General features: G+C 39.8%; 1 protein-coding gene across 1 annotated transcript; it reads left to right on the top strand.

Moving 5' to 3' along the window:
* The first annotated feature begins 1,714 nt into the window (after positions 1 to 1,714).
* Positions 1,715 to 22,582, top strand: rnf150a (ring finger protein 150a). The gene is made up of 7 exons (XM_010746287.3): positions 1,715 to 2,530; positions 11,962 to 12,212; positions 13,432 to 13,503; positions 13,704 to 13,786; positions 13,947 to 14,043; positions 14,175 to 14,388; positions 18,173 to 22,582. The coding sequence occupies exons 1-7, from the start codon at positions 2,077 to 2,079 to the stop codon at positions 18,286 to 18,288; spliced, it is 1,287 nt and encodes a 428-aa protein (XP_010744589.1). The 5' UTR covers positions 1,715 to 2,076; the 3' UTR covers positions 18,289 to 22,582.
* Positions 22,583 to 22,937: the final 355 nt, after the last annotated feature.

Here is a 22,937-nt window from a genome sequence, read left to right as displayed (position 1 = left end):
GTTAATTATTTAAATTTTAAATTTATTCTTTGATCGGCAGTGATCGGCAATCGGCAGATCAAGTTTTTTGGTGATCGGTATCGGTGATCGGCCCAAAAAATGGTGATCGGAGCATCACTAGCGTACACCCCCGTGGTCAACAACGCTGCAGCCAAAAGGCACTACCCTCACTCAAATTAATGAAAAAAAGCTGCATTTATACCGCAGTGTCTGAATGTGCCATAAGATGCTGTAATTCTCCAGGACCATCATAGATGAATTTGGACATTTAATATGTTCTGTATTAAAATAATATATCAAAACACAAATTTAATGTTGCAATAAAACATTAGTAGCTAGTTAACAAGTAAAACTAGACTCCTACTCATGTTATTGCTTGGCCTCTGGTATTGTTTCTTCAACACATCTTCATTAAAAGCTGTTTTCCTGTCTACTTTCCACATTTCTCTGACATGACATGCAGTCAGAGAGCCTGACTAGCTTACCAGCTAGTTTATTATTAAGTTCAATAACCCCCTGGCCCCTGCTGTGTTGCAATGTGTCGGATACGACGTGAAAGTGTTCTCATTATGCTCTCATGCTATTTTTAGAATAACAGCAATTCCGTGCTCTATTTATAGCGGCAGATTATTTAATCTGGTTGAAATGAAATGAATCAAACAGTCACATTATAACATACCTTTATCTTGTGATCTCCTTTCCGTCTCCATTTTTCTTTTTTTTCGTCCTTCTGCACCACTCCTAGACTTTCTTTTAGGAACATTGTAGTGTTGTTAATTTCCCACACCAGCGAAATAACGATACCCACAGTGCCGCGGTTGCTGACCGCTGCGGCTGCGTTGTCACTATGGTTACGCGGGAGACGAGGGAGCGGTAACAAACTAACTTTACTGGTTTATTTTTCACCCCTGTACTAATACGTCTGTTTGAATTGATATGTTACCGTCATTGTAGTATGTGTTGAAATAAAGAGAGGGTCAAAAAATCCAATAACACACTGATCGTGTGGCCCCCTCTAGTGGTTGTGGCCCTAAACCATCGCATAGAGTGTGGCCCTGTGTGGACTATAAAGTGTTAACAATTCACCTCAAAAGTGTTGGGTGTACGCCAGTCATAGAGTATATTCTCACTTCCAGAGTATTTAAATAATCAGCTCTGCAAAGTGCTACAAATTTCTTACTTAGAGTATATATTTTACTCTCTGGGAGTTCACTGCAAGTGTCAAAAATCACTGAAGTAGTGTCTAAAATCACCAGTGACAGAGTAAAATTGCACTCTCAGGCGGTTCAAATGTAACTCTTTATTTTGAGTATATGTTTTACACTTTTGGTGTTCAGTGAACACCGAACTCTTGGACCTATATATGCACTGAAACTGGAGTTAAATGTACATAGAGTACAATATACACTTGGATTTTTGCTGTGTGATGAGTGCATTAAATGGAATATCACAAAATATTTACTTTTTCTTCTTTTAAAAAAAAATTGCAAATAAAAATCACAATAACAAAGTAAAATGTGATATCAAATAATGGGTTTCCTATAATTAAACTCTATAAAAGTCTATAATTATTCTGGTGGCTCCATAAAGTAAAACTGTTTGGTGACATGTTTCATAACCTGTAATGAATGACTGAATGCAGAAGTAATGTTTTCACTGCGGAAACTGTGAGGCTCATTGAGTGTTGTTGTTGTTTTACATGATTTATGACTCTTTTAGTTTCTCCACATGCCACGGGGGCGTCGGTGGCCCAGGTCACGTGCTCAGGAGCGGTCAGCCAATCCGGAGCGACGACGGGAAACAGCTGACGGTGAACAACAACACTCAGCGTCGTCTTTTCCTGCAGGTGGTGGTGTGTAGTGGACTCCTGCACGTAGCTAACAAACTCTTAGGAGACCTCCTCTGTGCTGTGAGGGCGGCTGTCTGCCTCTGGCTGGTTATGCAAGGTAAATGTCCGAACCTCCTCCTCCTCCTCCTCCTGTAAAAACAAAGAGGGACGTGGTGCGAGCTTTCCAGTGAGGAGAGGAGACCTCGAAGCTCGTCATCCACCCCAAAAAACCCAGCCGAGCAACCACAATGGCACCGTCCCTCATCCGAGCTTGCCGCAGTCTGGCTCTCTCGACGTGGCTGCTGTCGTTTTGTTTCGTCCACTTGCTCTGCCTGGACTTCACGGTTGCAGAGAAAGAGGAGTGGTACACGGCTTTTGTCAACATCACCTATCTGGACCCCGTCACCTCGGAGCTAAAGACGGAGAAGACCGAGTGCGGTCGGTATGGCGAGCACTCACCCAAGAAAGAAGCCAGAGGTCTGGTCCTGGTGCCGACCCTGCTGCAGGACAGGCAGGCGTGCGACCCGAGCGTCAGGTTCCCCCCGGTGTATCACAACACCGCCTGGGTGGCGTTGGTGGCTGCGGGGAATTGTTCATACCGAGAGAAAATCCGTAATGTTGCAAACTACAACGCCTCTGCAGTTGTCATATACAACGTGGGCTCCGCGGGTGCCAACGACACCATAACAATGCCCCATCAAGGTAAGAGACAAACCTGTGAAACCCTCTTTCCCAGCAGGATTCATGTGATGTGATGGAGGCCTGAGAGAACAGGAGTAGTTGGCCAATATTAATGAGTTTCATTTGTCCTGCTGAAGTCCCAGGGCTCTTCTACATCCCTGTAATCAGCTACATGTAAATAATCAATTAGTTTCTGGGTAAAGTAGAAAAGTGCATTGGCTTTTCAAGCAGATGGGCTGAACCACTGACTGTGGGCTCCTGCTGAAGGTTTTTCCTCATCAAACTTTGAAGACTATGTCAACATATGTCAACACCTGGATTATTTATAAGTTGTTTTGATATTAATGCCACTTTGATACCCGAGTCCAGGGCAGATATCTGAATGATTCAGGTTTTTAACACCTTACTGAGGTTGTTTAAACACAAACAGCGGGGAAAAAAAGTCTAAAATTCTGATGACAGGACTACAAATCTGATATATATTATATGGATATTTAATGCCACAGACAGCTGATCTGTCAGTGCCTGTGCCAAAACAGAATTGAGAGTCAATACTTGGCCCCATATACCGCAGGCACAGGAAGTGGCCTCTAATAATCACTTAAAATCGCTGAATACACACTAATTCCATTGCAATCTCTCGTACTGAGTTTATTTTCCATGTCTGGTGAATCAAGCCTCAGAAATAAAACAGAAAGAGTGATCAACTTCATGTGGGAGTTGAAGAAAAACTACATACTTGAAGCACAAAAGACAGAAGCACATGATTAACACAGTGCTAAACAAAGCACAGAGCACAAGGTCAGTCCAACCTGTAACTGAATAAGTAAGTGCCATGTGTTTGTCTGCTATGCTGTAACTGTGCAGATGCCTAGAAACATTGTTCCATCAGTGCTCCTGATTTATTACTAAGCACTAAACCGTAAAAAATGATTGTGTTGTTCGAAACAAAAAGGGAAATGTTTGTCATGAACTGTGCCGAGGAGCTCACATATGGCAGCTACAGCCCTGCTTTAACCATTTGTTGAGCCGTGTGAAGCTGAGAGTCTCCTCTTTACAACTGAGAAGAGCAATAATCAACATGTTAACATGTAATCTAACATTTTGCAGACAAAGCTGAAGAAGATCATCCTTTTGATTTTAAGGACTGACAATGCAAAGAAGAGTAATATTACGATTGTGTAACAAGATTAAAATACCTTCGCTATTATACTGATCTATCGGATGGTATAAAGATATTCACAGACAGTCCTGCAAGCTGCACTCATTATGTTTGCTTGTAAATTCAGCATGTGTTCAGAAACTGTGAAGGTAGCTTTATTTAGAGTTATACTCAGCCCACCTGAGGTGCTCTGACAGTAAGAACAACACGCAGAGGCTCAACATGGCCGATAATGATGGCATTCTTAAACGTCCACGATGGCATAGTGCCAGACGACTGTTTGTAAAAGTCAGTGTGCTGACCTGATCTGCGATAATATGAAACCTGGACGCACAAGCTTCACAAAATGACATTCCTGAGTTGAGCTCAGTCAGGTTTTAATCCAGACTGTGGAGCCACTGGCATTTGAGTTTGTTTTGATTTCTGCCTTTTTTTTTTAAATATGCACATGTGCATACTGTTTTTTATATTTGATATATTGTCTGTTTTGATTTAGGGCGCTATGAACCTTTTTATGAGTGTCCTTAATAAAGTTATCACTATAATTGTTACAATACAGTGCCAAAGCACACATTTAGGAGCTGAAATGTGTAAATAAACGTTGAATAAACAACACTTTTGACATAATCCATGCAAAATGTTGTGAAAACACAGACCTCAGATCCACCTATCAGGTTCTTCCAAGGAGTCACATTTCTTTTCCTTGTTTGCCGGAGGTAGTAAAGGCTCATGCATAGATAATTCGACAAACACTTGAACTCACTGTTCAAATAGCTCCAAGATGAATAATTTGTTTGTTACCTGTTCGTGAGAACGTTTTGCTGGTTTGCCTAGTAAATAAGATATGCAGGTCGCAAACAAACACCGGGAGCCCGTTTTTATGTGCTAAAGACAACGTTAGCGTCAATCAGAAGGCTTCTCTTCAAGTAAGTTCTCTGGGCTGTCTCCTTCAGTTACAACTGCGATCTTTAGTTATTTCATCATCAGTTTAAACAGTGATTACCTGGCAGCCGGACAGAAATACCTGCATGCACTACTCAGGGCTCAAGAACAGGTAATGCCAACTTCAGTGTAGGTTAATATTTTTATTTACAGTTTATATTCTCACATAAGAGAGACTTGGACATCAGTTATAAAAAAGTAAGGAGCAGAGCTTTGTCTAATGAAGATACAAAAACAACGTTATCAATCATAGTATCAGGTATCTATAAATAAAAACAATGCAGATATACAGTATATACATAAATAACCACTTTCTACAAACTGCTGTAGTTTTTATAAATGATGTGATGCCTTCAGGATTTTTTTCTTTTGGATAATCAGTTTTTTGTTCATATACCTGCTGACACGGTGACTCAGATGCCGGTTCTGCGTTGTAATGTGGTCTCTTTTCATATATTGCCACTCGCTCCCCTGTTCTTCATCCAAATAAAGTACCTTCATCATCATTTCTTCTAGTTTAGTAACAGATCTACAGCTGTCCTAAAGTTGAAATAAACCTTTAGCCCATCGGATGTAATATTTGTGAGGATAAAGGTTGACATTTGGGTGTTTCCACTATAGCTGTGAGCAGAACCTTGTTTTTTTTTTCTACCTGACTTGTATTTCCATTGGAAATGTGCTGTCAGCTTGGTGCTATTTTTCATAAAGGTGTGGCTGTCCAGACCACTCCACCTGTGCCAGACAACAGCACAATGTGTGAAGGCTGTTTGACAAAAGGATCTGTACAAAAACAGATGTTCAAACAAAAAAAAAAACCAGTGACATCATGGTCAACTGATGGTGAGATGTTTTTAACCAAAAGGTCATTTTGTACAGAAGTATCACAGGGACTTGTCTATGCAAAGCCCTTTAAAGCTTTTACTCAAATCACTCATCTGGTGGCATCACCTGGACAAGTTTACTCATACAGCTGATGTTTAAAACTGCACCACTTCATATTTTTAAATCAGCAATTGATCAGATGTGTGATGTCGAAGGTGATGAAACATAGTGATGAACAGGGTGTTTTATTTTGAAAATCAACCAGATTCTCTTTGCCATTACTGTGACACTTCTGAACTGGACCGTAGCGCTTCTGGTGGGGTTTGAAACAGTGATTAAAACAGCCACGATTAGCTCCAGCAGCTACCGCGTGTGTCCTTCTGTTCATTGTTTTTGTTCTGTGCAATTTATTGTTTTGGTCCACCCTCACCACTCTGATAAATCTCTACAGCAGACATAAGTTTTCAGCTATAAACACCTGTACCTGTACAATTACTCCCATTAAAAAAGTGAAAATCATCTTTTGAGAAACTTAATCAAGTAAAAGTTTAAAAACAAGTATCTGCTCAATACATTTCTCAAAGTTACTTTATTTATTAACTATTTTCTTATTGTTTTAGCTTGTGACCACTACTGCAGTTATAAAAAAGTAATGCAACGTTGGTATTGCGTTAGCTGTTTTCTAAAGCACACCAATTTGAAAGTCTAACAAACCATGTAACTAACAAGTAACTATAGTAGAAATTAACATATTAAAAAGTAAAAATGGCTAACGTTACCTCACTACATTTTCACCTACAGCATGTGCAACTTACTTAAATGTGCTTGTGTTTTTTCAGCAGGCACAGCAAGTCCTTCATCACGTAACTGCTATCTTTTTTTAGATTTTGGTATATAACGTGTGGCCAGATGTGGCCGGGATTGTCGCTGGAAGCTGCCTCTTGTTCTGAGTTTTACTCAGTCGTCATCACATAAAAAGACAGGTGGTGCTTATTTATCTTCGAGGCACCTGGCAACTTGGCATTTGCAGTAGAAGTGCTACTTAGGCCCTATTTTCGCTCAGTCCCTCCATTTAGAGCAGACTAGCTGTAAAGAAGGTAGAACTTACAAATATAGTGATGTAAAAAGTGGATTACTGGCTGAAAAATATACCTGAGTAAAGAGTAAAAGTACAGCTTAAAAGGGGATTGGAAAGGTAAACACTCCGCAAGTTGGTGGAGACCAAAGCAAAGCGTTTAGAGTAGAGTGAATTCACCAGGCGAGCAGATACACAACCTCAGAACATCACATGAATGCTAATGTTTCGCCATGTTTACTAGCTGTGTAAATAGGCAGCTGTTTGCAAACATGTTTGACTTAAGTATTGTATGTTTAAGTACAGGTTCGCTGCACTTATACACCTGACCCTTTACTTAAGCAAGATGTTTTTGAGTCTTCCATTTGTAATATTTAACCTAATGTTTTTGCTCTAGTAAAGTGTGTGCCAGCATGTCTGCTCAGTATGTGACGATTAAACATCCTCTGTTCTTGGAGTAGCAAACAAAGGCTCCACATCATATCACCTGCAGCAAACATAGAAGGCACCAGGCTATTTTAAAGACCTGTCCTGCTTTGAGCCATGACTTATAAATATAAACTTCAAAAGACAGGAACGGCAGCCAGGCAGAGGTGTGCTGACAAAGCGCATAGTGAAGTGGAAGGTAACAGAGTATGGTGACAAAGGAATGGGTCTTAATGTGTTTGACTGAATGTGACGTTGCCAAAGAAAGAACAGTGCACTCTCCTGTCCAGAGCCAACACAGCTGGGTTGTAAAATCCACAGTTACCAGAGCCAGAAACCTCTTATGGCCTGGCTTTATTATTTAAGGCTGAGCAGTGTCAGAGTCATGTTCGACCTTGGACCATAAAGCCAGGTCAGACACTGTGGGTTTAACAATCGTGTCCTGTGAAAGCTCCAGTAAACCTTATCACTTCATCTCCCAGCTGATTTGTATAGACGTAAAGAGAAACATGTTTATTTTTCTTTCTTTGACACCACTGATACCGTTCATATCTGTGTGGTAATATGAAGCCAACAGCTTAGCTTATCATAAAAACTGGAAACAAGGAGAAACAGCCAGCACCAAAATGCACCTTTTGTTCATTATTTAATCTGTACAAAAACCGAGTTGTTTAAAATAAAAAATAAAAAAACATTTTGCTGTTTTATGGGGGGCTATGGTCCAGACTATATCTTTGTCTTTGAGCTGTAACTTCCTGGAGTCTCTGCTAGTTGCCTGGCAACTCTCAACATCATGCATTAGCATGGGACATAACGCCCCATTAAAAACCACACAACAAACTACACTACAGTTTGTGTATGGATGAATCAAAGGTGTAAGACAGAGCGGGGCTAGCTGTTTCCCTTTGTTGCCAGTCTTTATGCTAAGCTAAGCTAACCTTTTTACAGTATGATTAAGAGTGTAGTCTACTGTGTATGTGGCTGTCAGGTTCAGGATAGCTCAGGGTTGATAAATAAAGAGTTTACCAGTTAATTCTGTGGTAATCTGTCCTTCAGCCTTATCCACTCTGCAGCGGACCAAACGCCTGCCAATAAAATGAATTGGCTTGTGTCCACTAAATTAACTCGTTATGTATTTATTCTTCTTTTCATGTTCAGCTTCAGACTCAGGCATTGCCTTCCTGTTTTAGTAGCGGCTATTTCTGTACTCTCTGACTGCGTCACTGCGAACAGAAGAAGGAGATAAGAGTCAAGGCTTAAGGAAATCTCACATGCCTTGTTTCCTTATTTCTGTTGGCTATGAAGCTGAAGCTGGTCATACACTGTCCTTTTTTCTTCTGCACAGTCTGGAAATAATTTGCCCTTTTGACATGAAATAATGCGGTTTATCTTGTGTTTACAATGGCACACAGTGATTTTCCCCTCCACACCACATGGACATGGTTAATAAAACCAGGACAGGAGTGTGTTTATCTGAGGTTAGACACAATAAAAGGAGACCGTTAGTATATTTATTCATTTACAGTCGTCAGAAACTTGGCAAATGTCCTCCAACCACATGCTTACCTTATTTAAATTTAAATGCCAGTGAGAAAAACACTTCAATGAAGTTAAGGTGTGGCTGCCCGTGCCCTGAGACTCTGAATAGACGGTGTTGTTGAGAAGCGTATTACCATCTGTTTTCTGTCCAAACATAAGCTTTTGTTTTCTCTGTCATTGTTTGTAGTGGTGTTTGCTTTAGAAGCTCTGACATACATAAACTCATTTTAAGGGAGCACCCTTTATAATACAAAGATAAACCATTGTATGAACAGTGGAGATGCTGCCAGATGGGATCTGTTTTTGCAGAGGATGGTACAGATAAAGTGCTACCATAGACATAACAAATGAATTGATTTGTTTAGTTGCTAATGTATTTATTGAATTAACATTATCAGCCAAGAAACTCATAGATACTCATGTTAATTCTTGTATATGAATGAAATGAAACAATTCAAAAGACATGATTTTGGTCTGACTTCTTAACCCTGGTCATATAAAACGTAGCAGATGTGCATGCATGCGATATGTTACATAAAGGGATTTGTAAGAATGACAACAATAATGCTTTGCATCTACATCATGAAAATGTAGCATATCTGCTTTAACCTCTCAGAAAAATCACCATATTTTCTGTCAGTCGTAGTTCAGCCCCGGGAAAACAATGTTAAAATAGCTCTGTGCAGATATCTGTGGATCTGGCAGGCTGCGCTGGAGGTGCTGTCGATGAATAAAGCTACTGGCGACTGATCGAAGGAGTGAAGCCCCACAGAGAGATACTGGGACCCAGGGTAGCCATAAACGGGCAGCAGAAGGAATATGATGTAACAGTTTGTCTGATGTTCCACAGGCTCTTCCTGGAATCATCAACCTGCCGCTGAACAGCTGAGAGAGTTCAGCCTGGTTATTTCCTCACTGTGTCTCAAAGTTAAAAGAGTTGTTTAAACATTATGTACCATGTGCAGAGACATCGCTTGGGCTGTGCAAAGCATACGACTGCACAGCGCCTCAAGTCTGTCATGATAATAATAATATTGATAATAAGCAGAATTCCCATATTGTACAGCCTGCAGTAGATCTGCATGTGACTGTAGGCTGCGTGAAATGACAGGTCTGAATGAAATGTAGGTTATAGACCTGTAAAATACTTTCATACATAAAGATGCCAAAAAATGTGACAGCTGAGCTGACTTCACATTGTAAAGCCAACTGTTTTACAGTCCTGTAATAACAAGAAAGTCATAGCCGAGACAATGTGAATGATGGTGCTGTATTTTTCTGCTTTAAACTAGATTTCACATGCAGTAGAAGTAGAATAGCTATGTGAGCAGTAGAATAGCAATGAGCAAGGCCTTTTTAACAATACTTAAATACTTTATTTACAGTCTACATAACAATGTAGATTTAAAAGAAAGATCAAAAAGGCTGCCAGACAGTCACAAAAATGGTCTTTTAAAACAAAACTGTCTTAATATTTTCTGGAGTGAGATAGGATTGCATAAATAGATCAACCAACACCAAACTCAGGCATATAACCAGGCAAGTCAGAGTGCCTATGGATTGTGTGGTGATGTGACACTGTGAGAACAAACCTCCCCATGTTCTCTCAAATCTATTCTGTGTATTGGGTTTGTGCAGACGCAGTTTTTCCATCTGTATAATGGTCAACATTTCATTGAGCCAATGTGCAAAGCAGGGTGGAGTGGTAGACTTCCAGGTCAGGCGAATAAGTCTCCTAGCAACTGCCATTTCTGGTTGCAAAGCAATCTGCATGTTGTAAGTGCAGAGCATCCAAAAATGGCCAGGTCATGGTGGGGCTGAATGTTTTTGGAATAGGCTTTCGAGAGCCACTCAAAAACTGCAGTCCAAAAGCTGCATAATGTAGGGCAAAACCAGTGATCCTTGTCTCAGTGAGACACTGATGGGAAAATTAGGTTTATTTTTGTTTTTGAGTAATGCAGTTTGTGTACCACCTTGTTCTAGATGAACCTAACTGTACAGAATACAACCTGAGCAATGCTGGATGTTTAAAAACAGGCACAGATCATGTTGTATGAGAGTTAGACTTTATCCAAATTACTTCAACATATCTCCAATTTCTAACCCCAGTCTTATTCATAATTACATATACTTCTGTTATAAGCGAATATCAGGTGACTAATAACAGCTTTACCCAAACTATTATATTAGCAAGGCATCTATACTGCCTTTTTAGAGCTGAAATAATTAGCTGATTAATTGATTGATAGACTGAAAATTGTGTATTAGCTATTTTATCTTTGAGTTTTTAGACATTTAAACAAGATATTTGAAGGTTCTGTGAAGTTGTGAAAGGTCTTTGTTGCTTTTTATGTGACAATAGAGACAAAAATCACAGGTTTGTCAATAATTAAATTAAGTGCAACATTCCTATAAAGAGCTCTGTGTCTCCTAACTCCAGAGGCAGAAGGTAAAGCTTATCTGTCACCTTAGCAGTAAGTGTTTAAAGTGTTGAGGAGCATTAGCTGAGAGGCTAAGAAGAAGTAGTGTTTTGGCTAATGTTAATGCTAAGAGCCCCCGATGTTTTTCTTTTATTTTTTTATGCACACCCACAGAAATCCTATTCTGTAAACGTGGTGTTCTTTCCGGATGTCTTTCAGGTGCAGGAGTGGAAAGATGCTTAGTGACTCTGCAAAGCAAAAGCTTTCATCGTGCACAGCATGCAAAGTAACAGAAGGTTGCTTGCAGGAAGCCTCTTACATAGAGAGCGAGGCTTTAGTTGTTCTGTAAGCTCCCAGGACCTGAGTTTTCACACATGCTCTGCTTTAAAGCACAATTCTTTATATCCCAGGGATGGAGGTTGGCTCCTTACTGTGTAAAGTAGATTTCTGTGCATTTGCATATTCCTGTAATCATTAAGGAACCAAGGGCTTATGCAGTAATAGCATTTGGTATTAGTGTAGCAAGGATATCTAAAGTTCTTCTCACTACTAATGCCAGTTAGATTTGTATTGTAAGAAGGGTTGGAGAAATAAGCCGTAGCCAAAGTCTACTTTGGTTTTTGGGATTTATTGCTTCTCTGTTGTTTTGCCAACAAAAACTTTTCCTCCTTCAGTTTTTATTCATTCAAACATTTGCAGATTATAAAATGTTTATAAAATGTCAGAAAACAATGAAAGAAATGTCTGTTTTTAAGAGTTCCTAGTCAGTTATACCGTAAATTATATCTAACTGAGTTCCATTTCAAAGCTCTCTCCACACAGTAAATACTTCTGGGGGAAGACATACTATATTCCTTTATTATATGTAAATTAAAGTGGATGTTTTACGTCTGAAAACAGTTTAGGTTTTCTCGGTTTCCATGATCTATCCGGTGTAATTTGTGTGTAATGGAGCTTAAACTACTCAGGAGGTTAACAGTGAGTGACTTCAATGTCTTCATTGATAGCTCTGTTCTTGATTCATCTACTTAACATCTAACCTGGTGTTTCCTCTATGTTTGTGCAGGTACAGGCGATGTGGTGGCCATCATGATCCCAGAGCCTAGAGGTCGTGAGATCGTGGCCTTGCTGGAGCAGCACATCGTGATCATGTTGCAGATCACCATAGGAACCCGCAACCTGCAGAAGTACGTGAGCAGAACGTCGGTAGTGTTTGTCTCCATCTCCTTCATCGTTCTCATGATCATCTCCCTCGCCTGGCTCGTCTTCTACTATATCCAGAGATTCCGCTACGCTAATGCACGAGACCGCAACCAGGTATGACTCTGTGCACTGTGTTTAAGTATTACTGTTGTTTATCTGCCTGAAAGGGATACTGACAGTGCTGTGGTGCCGTGGTCTCACTCTTAACATTGGCCCATGCGTTTTTCCATCTGTTGTCGGCTCTGTGAGGCCAGAATTAGTCTGACAGCTGGCTGAACAGAGTCGTGGCAAACCAGTCAACCATCAGCAAACACAGATTTCTGGACGTTTGAGCCAACAGTGCAAATACTTGTTATTGTATTTTCTTTATTATGAGTGACCGTCTGACGTTCTCATGACGCCTGCGATGACAATTTATCATCATGTCTGTTATAATATGAGCCAGTGCCGTGACAACCATTGTTTACGTTTTCACTTTGAATTATGTTGATTTACGCTGTACAAAGTATTCAGACATATTGAACAAATCTGCTCTTGATCAGTTCCCAAGTAACAGTTAAAGGATGATGGTGTGTTTGCACTTGTCTGTCAATTCTGTGAATCTGTCGCCACCAATTTTCTTTTATGCTGAGAAAATGGGAAGAAACCTTTCTTTAATTACACCACACTCCAAAAATAGACCCATATAGATTCATAAATTTCCCTTGAAATAAAGTAACACATTTGTCCAATTTATTGCTGCCTGTGTGAACAACTTAAAGGACACTGTGTAAATAAGACAGGTGGTTAGTTTCCAGAAAATCAATACCTCTCATTTGGCTGTATTGTTGCATACACTACCACGGCAACCAGTTCCCTTCACGCATGTCTCCCACCCTGGCAGAATTTCCAAAACCACCAAGACTTTAAGTTGGATCCGTCACCTCATGACCTGATTTCTTATTTTTAAAGTCACATTGTATGAGGCACTGGTGTACAGTTTGTCCATTCCTGGCTGGTTCACTGGTTTTCTAACTGTGGTTCAGTCAGTTGTGTTTTTTTATACACACTGTAGGTACTGTCGGCTCTACTTTATTTATTTCCTGCACAAAAAAATGTTAAGAAGCTAAATCAAAAAATCCTAAGCCTGCAAAGCACGATGCTCGGTGCATCAACACGCAGGCTTCTGATTTGAACTTGCAAAGCAGAATTTTATTTCAATGAGCAGAATTTCCTGTATATGAACAAACCAACGAGAAACCTGCATACTGCTGAGTCACTGACTTTTTTTGTCCACTATTAAAAACCTGCTGGTGTCAGTAATAAAGTTTTTTTTTTTTTTTTATGTCTTTAGAGACGGTTGGGAGATGCTGCCAAAAAGGCCCTCAGTAAGCTGCAAGTACGCACCATTAAGAAAGGAGACGAGGTAAATGATGCATATTTCACATGAACTTCAAACGTTTAGCTAAGCAGTAATTTTTAAGTATACATGAAGTACATTTCCAAAAAATTTGTTGATCCTTATTTGAATAATATTACAGTTATTTAAGTTGGTGTATGGATGTTTTTGAGAATTAATTTGTCATTTTGAATCTTTTCTGTGTCTGCCTGTGTTCTGTGTTTCAGGAGACTGAATCAGACTTTGACAACTGTGCAGTTTGCATTGAAAGTTATAAGCCTAATGATGTAGTAAGGATATTACCATGCAGGTAAGGCTTGTGTGCTCGATCTTTGTAACTTAGAAACTAGGTGTCTATTTGTTTTTTATATGAAGGCACATATCTTAGCACATAGCTGTAGATATCTACACATTTCTGCGCTCTGCATTTCAGCTGTCAGTTCAATTACACTTCCTTCTTGTTTGTTTAGGCATGTTTTCCATAAGCACTGTGTAGACCCCTGGCTACAAGACCACCGAACGTGCCCCATGTGCAAAATGAACATCCTCAAAGCTTTAGGAATCCTTGTAAGTTTCTTTACATGCATGCATATTTAAATATCAGTCACATAAAGACTAATCTTTAAATGCAAAACATAAAAGTAATGAACATAGCGTGCACAAGAGTGTCTCTGAAAAACATCTTTGGCCTGTTCCAGCTCAACGCAGACTGTTCAGATGATGTTCCTCCGGACTATGAGACATCTGTCGGGGGTCCACCCACCAACCCCATCAGCGGGGCGAGTGAAATCACAGTTAATGAAAGCTCGGTGGTTCTGGATTCAGCCGGGAGAGCGATAGGTCTGCAGCAGCATCATCCTAATGCAGAGACAGAACCTCAGGAAGGAGAGGAGAGCCGCATCATCGCCAGCAGTGAGTAGAGATGTCGCACATTCACAGTACAGTTAATGAACTGTCTTTTTGACACATTGCTGAGCCGGGAAGTCATTATTTTCAACTTATCACCGCCAGTATGTGACCTGTGCGTGAAAATATTTTGGGACATTATAAAATTGTTCAAAAGGAAACAAATGAAACAAAACGTTGTCCCCTCAGAGGAAACTAGCTTTCTAACAGAGTGCTGGTTCTGGTTTTTATAACCCTTTTAGTCAGTCTTGTCATTTGAGGGTTAAATTGTTTATTCTGAGGTCTAAATCAGGTCAGCAGCCACCTGGTCAATGTTCTTCCATCCTCCTGGGTAATAAAGGAGGGTAAGAATAGTGTTCCCTCTCCAGAAAGCCAGCCTAACCCACATACACGCAAACACTCGTTATGTTTGAGTTTGTTGTACATTTTAGCAGCTTATGCAAATGCCTGGAAGCTGTTAAACATCTGTTAGCTATCAGCGCTAGCGTGATTACATGCACATGCTCGTACACGTGATTTCAGCCATTTAGCGTGTGAAGCCAAAACAGTTCCCCAGAACAGGGACGTAGTCAGTGTTTATAACACCTATACTGTAAGTGAATAGAGGAATAAACAGAGTTTTTTTAGGTTTTATTTCTTATATATAACAAACCCAGCAGGACATTTATGGATCGTAGACGGGTTTTAATGTCAGTCTGTTGCGAACATTTTTACAAATTGCTTCTGGTCTGTCCAGCTTGATGTATTTAACACTTCCCGTTGGTTTTATTGTTGTTCCTGCTGTTTGTTTGTTTTTTGACTATTCAGAAATCTGGTTTCGGTCAGCGTAGGATTTATAATGAAACTTTTATACCGTATTTGAAGACCTGGAGGAGCAAGGCATGTGAGTAAACTGTGCCAAAGTGCTGCTGCTCGGCAGACTGGATTCAATGCTTTCTGTTGCCAGGCACAAATCATATCCACACAGACTCAGTCCTGACGACCAATAGAGATGAACTGACACAGTTAATCCCTTTTAATGTCACTTCAAAATGCAAATGATATCCTTTTTATTCTATTAGACTGTGTTATTCACAAGGGTTAAGAGATGGAGGAAGTTGTGTTCTGAAAGATCAAATTTGCTTTTTGGTGTTAGAAAAATGCAGATTCAACCTGTTTGGCCATTGATGAAGCTGTATATTTTAGAAAATCACTTTTGAATAGGTTGATTGTAGTATTGTTTTATGATTCAAATGACTAAATACTAAAAAATACATTTTTCTTTGTCTTATATGATAGTAAAGTGAATATCTTTTGGGTTTTGTGAATGTTAATGAGCAAAAAACAAGCATCTTGAACCAGGTTCTTTCTTTGTGGAGTTTACATGGTCTCATGGGGGTTCTCTCCACAGTCCAAAGACGTGCAGGTTAATAATTTAACCACTCTAAAATTGCCCATAGGTCTAAATGTGATTGTGAATGGTTGTTTGTCTCATTGAGTCAGCCCTGATGAACTGGCGACTCATCTTGTGTACTAATGACTGCTGGGATCGTCTCCAGCTCCCAAAACCCTGATAAGGGTAAAGATGTTGTATAGAAAATCAATGTATGTTTGTGTTCTGGGAAATATACATTTTTTAACATTTTAAAGACTGAACAGTTCATTTAATCGTGTAGTTGCATTTAGTTTTAGCTACAACCTTGTGAATACTGTGCTTGCACGGGAATTAATTTTGATGTGATGACACTACTTGGAGTCTAGTAAGTCTAGTATTTGTTCTGCTGTATACTTTACATTAGCAAATACATCATGGTGATGTACTACTTTCCACTTTGCCTTAAAGGCACTTAGAAGAAGCTGTTAGCACAGAGTTATGTTTACTTTGGCTGCTTGACAAGCCGTGGATCAGCTCGCCACGAGCAGGTATTCTCCTTGAGACTAATTAGTGTGTAAATTAGATGCAATTTGTCGTGTGTCACGGCACTATTGAGCTGCGACGATGGCACCGACAGGCAGCACGAGATGAACAAGCCGATCTGTCAGGATTTCTGCTGCTGTGATTTGGCCGTGATGGAGGGCAAGCTGTGTTGCTTTCTTAGGCTGAATAATGAGCGCTGTCGTTAATGATATAGCAGCAATCATTCTTTCCAGACTCAGCCGTTTACTGGGTGTGTGCTGCAATCAGGGTTCCAGAAAAAAAGATCTGATACTGGAAGGTAGTACTTGCTCGTTGCTGTCTGTCTGCTCACATAGTCCTATGTACACTGGAGGAGTCCTCATCTGGGAAAAGTTCCCGTCTTAGTAATAGAAGTTTAGAAAAGTTCAGTTGAAGCCAATAAAATACTTCAGCAGTCTGGAGGTGTCAGTAAGATCAAAACAAAGTTCGTATGAGGTGTTGCGTGACCGCGTCTGAAGGCAGAAGTGTTCACAGTTATAATGAGCAGCCCGAGTCAAAGCAGGATGAAAGCCGCCCTCCATCCAAGTTTTAAACCGAAATCTGTAAAAAGAAAATGCAAATGAATCTATGTTTCTATTCCCTGCTGTTTTTTGAATATTAGGAATTCAGCGCATGAGGACAAACAGCTGGTAAATCATTGCAGAAGAACAGGGTGCAACGAAGGCATGTCATTAACAGGCTGCCGGTCAGACCTCAAACAAACGAAAACAATAGAAGACGTGATAGATATTATGTTTGTTTCGTTTAATAATTTGTCTTTTCAGTGGATGTTTTAAGTCACATTTTCCGGGTACGCCTTGATTCATGCGCTGAGTCTGTTTCCATTGCACTTGAAATTGAAAATAAGCATGAAAAGAGGTGGATGGAAACACACTTACTGAGAGAGGTGAGGCACAATAATTGTTCAAATGGGGATAAAGGTGCACACCTTGAGACAATCTTCCCTTAAAGTTATTCATGGTGTTGTGCTTGGTTGTGTGTCATAAGTAATTGTATGAAAAATGAAGCAGGAAAGCCTGAGAGGTTTGAAGCCTGCCTTCTTTTCTCACCGCCACACAGCTGACACAGATGCTGTTAAACCAGTTAACAAACACTTTAGTTGAAGCATACTGACACCTCAAGTTAGCTGAAACAAGTGGGTGTTTTCTGTAGTTACTTTTGTTGTCCCAAATTAGTTGTTTAGCTGAAATGAATGTAATACAAAGCTACTAAAAGCTTTTATTTTTTTAAATCTACTTTTTTGACTACCTATGTCCAGTAGGAATGATTACAGCAACAGCTTTTGAGAAAGGGGTTCCTCTTAGTGATGAACCTACAGAGAATTATTACCCAAATCTGCAGATCTATAACTTTTCAGAAAGTTTCAGTTCATTGTTTATCTGTTTAGCCAGAAACTTCACTGTTTTAGCTCATGGCGTCTCTTTTGGCCGAGGCAGGCAGTTGTTTTCACTTGAAAAAACTCAAATAACCTGCTAAGCACCAAACAGCAGACCGACAAAGGTAGCAACTACCTGGTGAACATAATAATAATGGAGAATTTAGCAGATAAAGTGGCTAAAGAATCAGACATGAATATTGGATTCACACTCACCAGGTGGCCTGAAGCACGACAATAATGCTGTTATGTAACTGTTGGTGTGTAAATAAGTTCACCACATTACATTTAAAGGTGATGATATGTCAATGTTGTGTTCACAGCTTGTTTCCGCTGCCCCCAAGTGGCCAAAAATATCAGTTGTTGCAGATTTAAGTGACAATGGCATTAACACAAAGAATTCAACCTTGGTCACTGGCATAGCTGCATCCCACAGTGGCTTATCAAGTAATTAATTACCTTCTTCTCTTGTCCCTCAGGTGAGCACCAGCCTCCACTCAGCAGTGATTCGGACACTTCAATCATGGGCAGGGAGGTCGGCATGTCAGAGGTAGACCTATCCAGAGAGCAGGGATGTCAGGTGCCCAAATCCTGAGCCAATTAAAGCTAAGGAAAAAAAAAAGCATGAGTCACCAGGAAAAGGAGGATGAGAGTGACCAGAGAGACCCGGAGAGACTTACCACGTCTTTAGCCCTCTTGAGGACGTGACTTCTCAGAACTTGGGCAAATGAGCAATACAGCATAGCAGCACAAAAACACTCTGTCTTTACTGCATCTGTGGACATGTTGCTTGCTCGTTTTCCAGCAGTCACACCTCACCATTTTGTCGGTTTGACTGCCGTGGTGACTAGACAACCCATCACAGCTCTCACATTGTGCTGGCCCGGTTTTTGTCCACGTAATCTTTTCACATCCTTAAATCTAGCATCTGAAGTACACATACAATGCTGTAGCCCTTCACAGTACTGACAAGGCTGAATTATTAGTTTCTCCTCACTCTGGCAAACCTAAAACCTGCTGCTGGACACAATATATGCACAGGAGCAGCAGGGCCTCCTTAACGCCAGTTTGCAGCTTTAATTATTATCTAAATACGTGCAGATTGTTTGATTTCTTGGTATGAGATCACTGCCAACATCATCCAGAAGTGATGTGATGGATTCATAGCAGTCCCTAACAGTTGGTGTGAACTCCCACCAGCAATTTTTCAACTTCAGACATGGGTACATGTTATTATCCCTTGGAAACTTGAAGCGTAGTTCTTTAAGTTCATACGATGACATGTGAGGAGTTGGAATATGTATGCACACGTTTATGCTGTAATTTCTAAACTGTTCCTGTTACTATTTTGTGAGACCTTCATTTCTAACTTCTATTTTACCAACTGGATATTCCTGTTGTTGAGAGGAAATAACCAAACACATGGAAGATCTTTCACGTCGTCACATTTGACAATCATAGCTCGCCACAAGCAGTTTGAAGTGATGTCACCCACTGCCCTGCTGAAACTGCTGCTGATCTATCACAACACACGATGCTAGTGATCACTCCACGCTGTCTGTCAGGAGGGAAATGCTAAATACAGCTGGCACATAACAGTTGTCACTACCAAATCTTGGCAGTGTGCACATATATTAGACAAACTTCCTACATTTGTCAAGCCAGCCAATATTATTATGTCAATCGAGTCTTTGTGCAAAGATTATGAGTAGTATTTTAAACACGTTTTCCTGCAGCAGCTATGCATTACCTGACAAATAAGATGCGTTTGAAACGGTCAGGGTTTTTTCATTTGAGGAATTTGATGCTTCAAGCATGGGATGTTTTTTTTTTTTTATGGCATGAAAAGCTCACAGCATGAAAATGTTTACAGCTTTAGAAGTTTTGTTTGGTCTACGTCCACACTAACCCGGCTAATTTTAGACGACGACATGCAGGCAGCCAAGTGTTTTCTGGGTCAAGGGTTTTCACATAAGATCTCTGCACAAAAACACCTGAACAATCGGAAAATGTTTCTTATTCTTCGTCCTCAGTCAGCAAACCAAGTAAGGGCATCACAACCAACATATGCTAAAAAATGGTTTGGACTGTCAATTACTCTTCTGAGCTGAAAAGCACCTATTTCTATGATTTCCTATATATTTTAGCTTTAACCTTACCCAACAAACCAAGAATAACGTTGTTTTAATACCTTTCTACTATAAATTGAATGTAGGCATTATAAATGTGGAGTTGAGCTGCAATTTTAATTCATATAGAGAAGCATCTCATTTGAATAAGCATTTTATTTGGAGTTTGAGTTCAAACTTTTATCACCACCAAGAGCATAAAACAGTCAGTAACTCAAGAAACAAGAAGCATTTGAAGAACTTTTTTTTCGTGGTGAGAAAATCACCAGTTTAGTGCGGATGGAGGGCCAAAACAAAGAAGTTTGCATTTTTAAACTTGGTGCGGATGTGCTCTCAGACTTCCACAGTGATGTTGACTGTTAACACACATCATCATCATCATCATCTCTTACAGTAAAGAGCAGAATTCATTCTCCTGCTCTTCTCTTCCTTTTTGTACTCGTGTCAATCACCTCCTAATTGCCTTTTCTGTAATGTCATATTGAACCAGATCAGTACACTCTAACACACGACTGGATCTGTTTTCTCTCACATTCCTGTAGACTTGCACACTGATGAAGTACAGACCCGCTGACTGAGTCCATGGAATTTAACTGGGTTTTTTTTTTTTTCACTTCCAGTCATTGTTTCCATTATGTCCTGCAGCCACCTGAGACTCAGTTATATAACGCGCACATGTGCACACTCCCCTGTTTGGGTCAATCATTGAAGGATCATTGAACATTTCAGTGTTTCATGAGCGTTGGTTTCAGGAGGGGCACTCTTTAAGGGTTCTGTGTGACTGTATGTTCTTGGCTGTAGCAGCTTGATACCCATATACGACAATACTAGTCGCTAAAGTAAAAGAATTTTGAATATTTTGGTTCTGACAGCATACTGCCTGCAGTTGGGGTAAAAAAAAAACTGTCACAGTTTTCACATTACCTCACTTTATATTCAACGATTAGCACATACTGACAGGTTCTGCATCGAACCTACAACTTCAACATGACTTATGGAAGAATTCATGAATGTACAATTTACATATACTATTCATTAGACAAAATGGTGGTAATAGTCAGCCTGGTTTACCTCTAGCTATACATGTTTTGTGATTTCTGCCAGCACATTATAGATACAGATGATTATCAGCCAGCCTGATCTGGACCTTTTCAACCCTCTGGGGTCCTATCAGTGGCCCTTTCAGTTGCTTGGACCCCACAGGGTTTGCCCTGTTTATGCTACATCGGCTCACAGGGATGATGAGACTGGCACAATAATATAACCTCCCAAAAACAACAACATGAATATCTCTCCTCTCTTGCTTGTTACCGCCACTCCTCACTTCCTCGAGCCTTCTGTCCTCCTCCTCCTTCTCATGTTTGCACAAACAGTCTCGTCGCCATCTTGACCATTTGTTTGGTCGGCATAGCAACAAGATGAAGCAAAGCACATCCGTTTTCAGTGCCACAGCCCTCGATTCTGGATGACTACTGCCGAAGAGAGGGAGTTTGTCTAAAAGTGGATTAACTTCTTTTTACAGACCAACTTAAGAATTGTGTGACTAAGCTACAAGGACATTTCTCAGTTTTGTCTGTTTACAGTGTTTCAGTCACAACTCTTAGGTAGTAAGTAGAATTCAAATGAATTTTTAAAACACAAAAGACCTTGGTGTTCGACATGTAATGGCATTCAGTGTACCAAAAAAAACACAAGATTTTAAACCTAATTGTACCCGCAGCACTGCATTACACTTTATTTTATGTGTCTTTAATTTCCAACAAGTTTCCTGGAAAGAACTATGTAATTTAAGGGGAAATAGAAAAGTGGCACATGCCTCTGACTCATTTAATGGAATAAAACATCAGGTTCAGACACAATATACTAAATAAGCACACAAGTACACATCCACCAATAAATAATGTTATGTTTGACACGGTAGTGAGCTACTTAAGTATGAAATAGCTAAGACAATAGTTGAATTATATGAATTATATTCATCTGCTGTTGACTCTTTCATTTAAATGGGATTAATTAATTGAAATTAATTTATCGATTGAACACTATTTCTATTTCCTTATACTTAGTGTAGAACTGGGTCTCTGGGTACCCCAGCTTCAGTCCAAAGACAGGTTAATTGATGACTCTAAATTGCATGTAGTAGTGGTTGTATGTCTCGCTGCCCTTTGATGAACTGCTAACTTGTCCAGGTTGTACCCCGTCTCTCGCCCTCAGCTGGATTAGGCTCCAGCCCCCCGCAACCCTGATGAGGATAAGCAGTTAGCAAACCGCATTGTTCTTTCAAGGAAATTCACATAGAAATTAGAGATCTGTAAAATAAAGTGTGACCCATCATAGTTTTATTACAGGTAGGCTGTCATGTATTTTTATTTTGTTCTCTCATCACATGCTTTCTTCTGATTGTGTAAACTTTCCTATACTGCACTTTATCCCTCCAGTGAATGTGGAGCGGCTAAACTTGAGAAAGTCTTTTTTATGTACAGCTTTTGAGAAAGAGGGCTACAGTATTGAACATGGCACATGACTCAGTTGTTGCTTATTGTATAATGTTGTGATCTTTTATCTGTACTATTGTGTATATGTGGGGGGTTATCGATATATTGTACACTATACCCAGCAGAAATAACAGCATTGCTATTTTGTAATATAAAAGGAATTGTATGATTAGCAGTGTCTCTGTCCTTTTCTTGTACCATGATGCACGTGTATGTCTATGATTGTGAGTTACAATAAATTTGAATCAGGTTTTTTCAACTTTGATAAACTTGTTTGTTTTAAGCTCAATAAAAATGATGTTTTGCTACATGAAGAACGCTGGTAATGAACACTATCAAAGCTTGTGATGTATGAGTGTGACCGAGGGAACCAGAATAAAGCCATTTATTATAGTCTGGAAGAAGAAAAACATTTTTCCCAGTCAGCATGAACCACCAAATACTACTTTGATTTTCTATATTTCAGTCAACACAGTAAGATCTTCTTATGACGCCTGTTGGTTCAGCTTGAGGTTTCACAGTGTGTCCCTCTATGAGGACATTTTGTCATGTCACAACAAATTGGTATGATCTATGTGTTTAACTCACTGTGAATATACATCAAGGTTTATTTTAAGGTG

This window comes from Larimichthys crocea, chromosome X (genome assembly GCF_000972845.2).
Source record: "Larimichthys crocea isolate SSNF chromosome X, L_crocea_2.0, whole genome shotgun sequence".
NCBI classification, from domain to species: domain Eukaryota; kingdom Metazoa; phylum Chordata; class Actinopteri; family Sciaenidae; genus Larimichthys; species Larimichthys crocea.
Note: the sequence above shows the minus strand (reverse complement) of the source record. Positions and strands in the feature narration are given on the sequence as shown.